Source organism: Falco rusticolus, chromosome 1, assembly GCF_015220075.1.
Source record: "Falco rusticolus isolate bFalRus1 chromosome 1, bFalRus1.pri, whole genome shotgun sequence".
Taxonomy (NCBI): domain Eukaryota; kingdom Metazoa; phylum Chordata; class Aves; order Falconiformes; family Falconidae; genus Falco; species Falco rusticolus.
The window spans coordinates 49,133,403-49,141,652 of record NC_051187.1 but is presented as its reverse complement, the minus strand read 5'-3'; the positions used below and the strand labels follow the sequence as shown (position 1 = coordinate 49,141,652).

The 8,250-nt window shown below is 56.8% G+C and overlaps 1 protein-coding gene across 1 annotated transcript; it reads right to left on the bottom strand.

The window, feature by feature from the left end:
* Nucleotides 1-3,063: 3,063 nt before the first annotated feature.
* On the bottom strand, nucleotides 3,064-5,090 carry LOC119155694 (protocadherin-23-like). Its single transcript, XM_037404623.1, has one exon. The coding sequence runs from the start codon at nucleotides 5,088-5,090 to the stop codon at nucleotides 3,126-3,128; it is 1,965 nt and encodes a 654-aa protein (XP_037260520.1). The 3' UTR covers nucleotides 3,064-3,125.
* Nucleotides 5,091-8,250: the final 3,160 nt, after the last annotated feature.

The window sequence follows — 8,250 nt, the reverse complement described above, 5'->3', positions numbered from 1 at the left end:
CATTTAGACTTGCCCCTATTTGTCTGCTCAGATTTCTGATCTCCACCTGCGTTATCCTCCCCAATGGCACAATCATCATATTGGCACATTTCTTTCTTATATTAGCTGATGCAAGCACATTCCACTTATTTTTCAGGAGGCGGATTCAGCCTTACTAGTCAATCTGCACTGAAAGGGAAAGCCTTTTGTCAACACAGAAAAGCCCATACATATGCCTGGAATCAAGCAGCATTTCCAGAAGTGGCTGAAAACTTGGTCTTCTAAGTGCATAATCAATTCCTCCAACCACTGAATTCCTGAGGAGCAGGAGAAAGGACTAAAAGACAGACTTACATGCAAGTTGATACACTTCATAGATCTAGCCCACATCATGGGCTAGATTTGTGAAGAGTAAGTAGGGGGGAAACAAAGATAGCCTAAATAATAATCACAGCGGGAGTAAAAGAACTCCCAGGAAGAAAGAAATCTCTTATTACCAACATGCAGTCAAGAACACAAGGGAATAAATCACCTGGTATCTGGCAGTTGGGCAGAGCTACAGCAAAGCACTAGGGCAGAAAGCTGCAGACATGCTACAGCACCGCAAGCTACCAGGCTGCTAAGAGGGCTTTACCATCAGTCAGATTCTACCATCCACATTGTTTCTCCAGAGGCCAGCCCCCAACACTGCCCCTCCTCCACCCAGCCCCCTCTCCTACACTCCTCAGGGCTATTTAACTACTTAGAGGGAACGAGCTACAGCTGCATATGGTCCATGTCAACCAACCCACTGCCTTCGAGGCAAGGCCACAGCTGCATGTTATCAATGCTCATCAGCCCACTGCCCTCATGCCTCTACACAGACTTACAACCTATGAAGTGATGGTCTGTCACCAGCTGGTCCCCAAGCAAAGGTTACTAATGAACAAGACTTCAGTGATGCGCTATTGCAAGAGCCCCTCTGCTTGCAGAAGGGAAAGACGGGAAGCTTTAGAAGACTTCCAGCTACTATGACTGTGACCCAAACATAAAAAGGAGCACCAATGATTATCACAAATAGGTGATGAACACCCACAGTCCTCTTCTGCTGTCCCTCGGGTTGCAGAGCAGAGGAAGCTAAGTGACTTCAGTAGTCTCCTGCAGTGTCTTGGTTCATTTTCGGTTCTTGAGGAGCAGCAATAGCACGGCCTGTGGCTATCTCCTTTTCATGCTAGCTTTTAAGTTCAAGCGCCATTATCAGAGACAGGACTCATACCACAGACCCTGAAAAATGGCTTGGCCAAAACCAAAACCGTTTTCTTCATTCTTACCACTAGCTGCAACTCCTAGAGCAACATAAATGAAGCTGCCTGGTTTATGATAGCTCTTCCTGCTCACAGTGGTTGAGTAGAAGGAAAATAGGGGGAAAGAGGATAATTTTAAAAGGTGGGTACATTTAAAGCTTAAAAGGTGGGTACATTTAAAGCTTAAAAGGTGGGTACATTTAAAGCTTAAAAGGTGGGTACATTTAAAGCTTAAAAGGTGGGTACATTTAAAGCTTAAAAGGTGGGTACATTTAAAGCTTAAGCCTATTATACAATGCACTATGAAACCTGAACATCACTATGATGACCCAGGATTAACCTGCAAGTAGGAACACCACCTTCCTGCCCCGGCAGTTCATGGGATGCTCATCTGCACGTGTCTCTGATGCCTCATTCTCGGTCACCTTTGGCTTTAATATGCCACGTTTGATCCATCAGGCACCAGGACCTAACTATTTCATTCTACACTCTGAACAGGATTACGGCAGCATGGTGATGCTTTCAAAATTCAGTACACCACGGGTGATACCCACAGTGCCTCACACCTTTGAACTGCTCGAAAATTTGCACTATTAATACATCAAAGCCTACAAGAAAAAAAAATAATAATAAAAGCACAATCAGAGGTAATTTTCTTTAAAACGCTTCAGGAACCCTTTAGGGTGCTTCTGATTAAATCAAAAGCAAAAAGCGCCTGTTCGTTACGCCCAGCCGCGGCAGGGGGCTGTGGCCGTGCACCCCGACGGCTCCTGTCCCGCCGCCGTTCAGCACCACGGACGCCGACGGCGCGTCCCCGGGCCCGCGCCCACCTGCGGCAGTGGGACCCCCCCTCCTCCCCGGAGAAAAACAACTTTTTAAATTACGTTATTAACTTTCTCCCGGCCTTTTCCTGGGGCGCCAGTGCGTTTTTTTCCCCAGGGGCTGGAGGTCACAGAAAGGGCAGTGATGGAATTTTCTTGTCAGTTTGGGATATGAAATAAAAAGCTCCATGAGCTCAACCCTCCCAAACTTTTTATAGCTTGATTTTCATTACAGCTGTACATTTCAAGTTCAGAGTGCAAATTAAAAAAAAAAAACACAAACAAAAAAAAACCCAAAAAACCTACCAAACAAACACCAAGAGAGGAAAATGCTTTTTGTTGAAATAAACTGGTCTTAGACCATTGATCATCATCAATGATTCCTGATTTTAAAAGACAAATAAAGTAGGCCATGCAGAGATAAAGATAAAATTATTTTTCTTTAAAAGTACTGAGAAAACACATTGCAACTCTCCATACGTCTCCTCTTTAAGCACGTTTTCCTCCAGACTCATGTAAAGTACCACCTCTGAAACGCTTGTACCTTCACCTAAGGACCTACCGCTGTGACTGTCCTGCGGGTGGAAAAGACTTTGCCCGGTTCACGGTTCCAAAACGTCCTGCCAAGCCAAAAGCTGCAGGGCTGGCAGCCCCCGGGCCCACCAAGCCCCCACTCCACGCACTCCCAAAGAGTAACGGGCTTTTCGATGGACAAGGAGAACATTTCTCGGGTTGGCACCGACAGGTTTCTGCGAAGGCAGCGTGCATTGCTTCTCACCGTGAGCTGGGAGCCCTGGACATACCGCCAGGCCCCGAAGGAACTCCTGCCCCCCGGGCACGGTGCGGCCCTCGGCTCCCCCTCAGCGGCTCCCCCCTGCCCTCGGGGGTCCCGCTCCCCATCCCCAGGGGGACACCCCACAGGCAGTTCCTCTGGGCGTTCGGGAGAGCCGCACCCGGCCCTCGCCGATGAGCTGACCCTCCGCGCCCGTTACCGCGCCTCACGTTCTCTGGGCCGAGGAACGCGTCTGCGAGGCCACCGGCGCTACCGGCGGCGCTCCGGCGCTCCCCGGCCGCGCCACGCCGCACGGCCCTGAGGCCCGGTGCCGCTCCGCGCCGGCCGCCCTGCGCTCGCCGGGCTCTCGCCGGTGGGTGCGGGCGGGGGGAGGGCGGCGGGCCGCGGGGGGGGGCTCACCTGCAGGAGGCAGCGGCCGGGCGCGGCGTGCTCGGGCAGGCGGCCGCGGTAGACCTGGCGCTCGAAGCGGGGCTCGTTGTCGTTGGCGTCCTCGACGCGGACGCTGAGGCGGCAGGCGGCGGCGCGCGGCGGGCGCCCGCCGTCGCGCGCCACCACGCGCAGCTCCAGCGCCGCCTGCCGCTCCCGGTCCAGGCGGGCGCGCGTGCTGACGGCGCCGCTGCGCGCGTCGATGCGCAGCAGGGCCAGGGCGGCCGGGTCGCCCTCCAGCGCGTACCGCACCTCGGCGTTGGGCGAGCCCGGCTCGTCGGCGTCGGAGGCGCTGAGGCGGAGCACGGCGGTGCCGGGGGAGGCGGCCTCGGAGACGGCGGCGCGGTAGTGGGGCTGCGCGAAGGCGGGCGCCTCGTCGTTGATGTCGGCGACGCGCAGCAGCAGCGGCTCCTCAGCGGAGAGCGGCGGCGCGCCGCCGTCCGTGGCCACCAGCCGCAGCTCGTAGAGGTCGCGGCTCTCGCGGTCCAGCGGCCCCGCCACGCAGAGGAAGAAGACGCCGGCGCCGGCCGGCCGGAGCGCGAAGGCGCCGTCGCCGCCCAGCAGGGCCAGCGCGATGCCGCCGCCGCCCTCCGCCCCGCCGCCCTCGTCGGCGTCCGAGACGGAGACGCGGGCCACGTAGTCGCCGGGCCGCGCCCCCTCGGAGACCCGCGGGCCGCCGCTCTCGGTGAGGTAGAGCAGGCGGATGGCGGGGCGGTTGTCGTTCACGTCCAGCACGGCCACGGAGACGAGCGCGCTGGAGACCTCGGGCTGGGCGCCGCCGTCCCGCGCCTCCACGACCAGGCGGTGCAGGGCCCGCGCCTCGCGGTCCAGCGGGCGGCGGAGGCGCAGCACGCCGCTGCGCTCCTCCACCGCGAAGTAGCCGTCGGGGTCGCTCTGCCGGCGGTTGATGGCGTAGCGCACCTCGCCGTTGGCGCCCAGGTCGGGGTCGGTGGCCCGCAGGCGGCAGACGGCCGTGCCCGGCGGCGCGTCCTCCCGCAGCCGCGCCCGGTACTCGCCGCGGCTGAAGGCGGGCGCGTTGTCGTTCTCGTCCAGCACCCGCACCCACACCCGCAGGCGGCCGCTGCGCCGCGGGCTGCCGCCGTCCCACGCCTCCACCACCAGCCGGTGCACCTCCGCTCGCTCGCGGTCCAGCCGCCGCAGCAGCACCAGCTCCAGCGGCTCCGGCCGCCCGTAGCGCAGCTGGAAGAGCGGCGGCTCCCCCGCCGCGCCGCCCTCCTCCAGCAGCGCGTAGCCCTGCGTGCCGAAGCGGCCGGCGTCGGGGTCGCGGGCGGCCGGCAGGCGGAAGGCGGTGCCGGGCGGGCTGAGCTCGGAGACGTTGAGCTGCAGCCGGTCCCGCGGGAAGCGCGGCGGGTGGTCGTTCACGTCGGTGACCGCGATCTCCACCTGCACCACCTCGCCGCGCAGCGTAGCCGCCGCGAAGCTGTAGCGCGCCCGCCGCTCCCGGTCCAGCCGCCGCGCCGTGCGGATGATGCCCGTCTCCGGCTGGACGTGGAAGTCCGCCAGCACCGCCGACTCGCCGCTGCCCTCCGACAGCAGGAAGCCCCCCGGCGGCCCCGCGCCCTCCGGCAGCCCGGCGCGGATGTCCCCCACCAGCGTCTCGGCCGGCAGCCCCTCGTCCACCGCCAGGCTGAGGTTATACACCGGCGCCGCTCCGCCGCCGCCCGCCGCGCACAGCCACAGCGGCACCAGCAGCGCCAGCGCCCGCCCCGTCGGGGGACCGCCGCCTCGCCCGCCCCTGCACCTGCCGCCCCGCAGCCGCCCCGCCATGCCCCGCCGCTAAGCCGGCATCGCGGGCAGCCCGCACCGCGCCGCGCCGCTCCCCGGCAGGTGGCTTCGCCCCGCCGCCTCGGGAGGCAATCCCAGCCGCCGCCGCCGGTGCTGGGAAGGACAAGCCTGTGCGAGGGGGCGGGGAGGGCGGCTCCCCTCCGCCACCGCCCCGCGCAGCCCCCGCCCCGCCGCCCCCCGCTGCCCCCCGCCGCCCCCGCCGCGCTGCCGGGGCTGGCGTCCCCCGCGGGCGCAGTGTGCACGGGCACGTCGCTGCTCTGCGGCCGCCCTGAGCCCGGAGAGGTCTTCACCGACACCGATTCCTCGGGGGGCGGGGGGGGGCATGGCGGGAGGGGATCAGCTGCCTTAGCTGGGATGGGGGAAAGCGGTGGCTGGCGCACGGGCTGCCTCTGGTTGCGGAGGCATGCCTCGGGAAGGACGAGAATTTAAATGAGCCAGAAATTTGCAAGGATAAACGGGTTTGCTCAGTTCAGCAAGGATTTTTCTTGCCTTAATATTCTGGTCCTCGTTTTCCGCGAAAAGGCTTGCTCGTTATCCTAGCATTAGGTCAGTAAATAGCGCTCAGCGCAGCAGGGAAACATTTACCAGAAATAAGCTGTAAGTAGAAACTTCCATCTGCTTCAGTGAGAGCGGTATTGCCTGCCTTTCTCACTGTTCCTGACTCCCGTATCTAGCTGGGAGTGGTCTAAGAATGAATTAGTGTTTCTTCAGTGACACTGAGAATATACAGCATCATATAAATGCTAAGTAGCAGGCATCCATCTTTCCATGAAAGCTAAGTACAATGCTTCAACAGTTACCAGTCTCTTGCTGCTCCCACTGGTCCTTTACCAAATTTAATTTCAACATTCTGGCAAGAGTTGGGTCAGCGAAAAGTAAATTCACTCTGGGACAGATAAGTAAAACCAGGGCAAAGACAATAAAGTGGCAGGAGGAGTTACTGCAGCTCCGTCCTCCCCTACCAAGGGCACTTGGCAGGGCAGCTGTTCTGCTGGTGGCCACTTTGCGAAGTTTGTTTATTGCAAAGTTGCTCCAAGTTGCAGAAAAGCCACCCAAGCACTGCTGCCAGAGCAGCCATTCCCCGAGGAGGGGACAAAGCTGCTGCAACAGCCCTTGATGTATCCGGGCAGTGAAGGAGAAGGGGAAGAGAAGCGAGTGGTTTTTCCAACACTGTCGGGACCCGACAGTTCTGCATATCCAGGTGAGAGGAAGAATTAGGTTCTAAAGTAAGTCCAGAAGCCTTGGTGCACATGTGTGTCTGCATGCATGGGAGGGGAGACACAGGAGATTGTATCCACTGGATCTGACTTGCCTCCTTACACAGAGAGACAGGGCTAAGCAAAACCTAGATTTTATCAGATCTTCTTAGGCACATTCTGAGAAAGTCTCTGTGTATTTATATACTGTGATAATTACAAGCATAGAAGCAAGAAGGAAATGCTGAGGCTTTTGCCAGTTTCATTCATATTCATTGAGAAAACACATGGATCCTCCCCAAGTCACAGATGTTCAATATGAAAATGCCTGAATTCCACTGAATCACAGCAAGTTTGGAAAAACAGCCATGTCCCATGCAGCCCATGCAGTCACTAAGAAAACATGTGAATCACGTTCAGTCAGGCACATTAACCGAAAAAACTAAACAAAACCTTCTGTTGCCAAGGTCAGTTAGAGCCTAAAAAGCAAAATCCTGTATTCAGACACAGCGTGCATGAAGATAGCAGGGGAAGAAGTGAGGTGGAGGTGGCTATCTGTGGTTCTGGCAGTGTTCATGTGTTTTGTGAGACCAGGACACTTGAACGGTTTTATAACAAGTCAAGTCATATAAAAGCACTGCCCAACTACAGCATGTTTCCAGAAATACCATATCTTTGGGACACTACAGATGTTCTATCTACTGTGAATATGAGCCTTGCCTCATAAGTGTTCCTCCACCTTCTTCGTCTTCTGCAGTCTGAGCCTTTTCTTCTTTCCTCTGTTCCCTTTTTTTCTCTCCCACTCTTCTGCCATGTTCATGACCTAATTCCTTTTCTTCTACAAATCATAAACAGAAGTTTCTAAATCTTGAGGAGATCTTTGCCATCTTCTGGATATATTTAGCTACCCCTGCTGTTCCCTGTCTTCACAGTGACATGCTGACCTACAGGAAAAAGAGAAGAGGCATCACATAAGACACGGAGGGAGGTTGCCACAATGACATTATCCCAAAGGAAGGAAGGGCGCAAAGTTTTAGTGCACAAGTTACCTCCTCCATCCTCAACAGGTCATTCTCATGGCGAAGACACTTGCCAGGTCCTCAGATCTACCAAGTTTTTTAGTGTGAAAAGTGGACAGTAGCATAACCGTGTTTGAAGGCAAGGGATGCTGGTTAAGGCGTGCTAAATGCCTGTGCATTCCCGTTTGGAAGGGACTGTCTCTCTGTGAGGCAGCATGCTCAGGGAGCAGCAGCAGTTACTGCTCCAGCTCTCCTCTCATCCTTTTCCTGGAGATGGCCACCTCTGACTTTGTAGGCAGGTGAACAGCAGGTGAATCCACTTTTAAACCACTGAAATTTCCAGCCCTGCCTCTTCAGGCAACCCTGGGTGGGCATCGCTCTGTTCCCCTCCGCAAGGCAGGGGACCCTGGTGCTCCCGGAGCAGCTCCGTATGCCAGTTCAGCTGTCCTTGTGGCAGGGACCCAACCTCCAGGAAAGCAGCAAGGAATGAAACGGGAAGGTGATAACCGTCTCAGCTGCTCAAATTTAATTGGCTGGTATTTGTAAATCAATATTTGCTGTAGCTTAATCCTCCTTGGATTAATTGGAAATTCTTTTTCTTTCAGGAAGAATTAAACTGTAGCAAACTGAAGCTGTGGTACGATACCGGAGCACAAAAGATCACTGAAACAAGGGAAGTGTTGTTACAACCATGAAGGTCCAACAGTTTTAGAGTTAATTCTACCTACAAACATCGCCTGGCCCACGCAACAGCTGTGGCAGCTTAAGATGGGACCCTCCCACGCTGAAGACCTGGAGGGCTGGGGTGGAAAAGCAGCATGACTGTTCTTAACCAAACCAGCAACAGCAGCAGCAGTTTCAGCCAAACCAGCTGACTCGGGACTGACGCAGGGTGGGAGCGTGTCCCATTCCAGTGCTCATCGCATG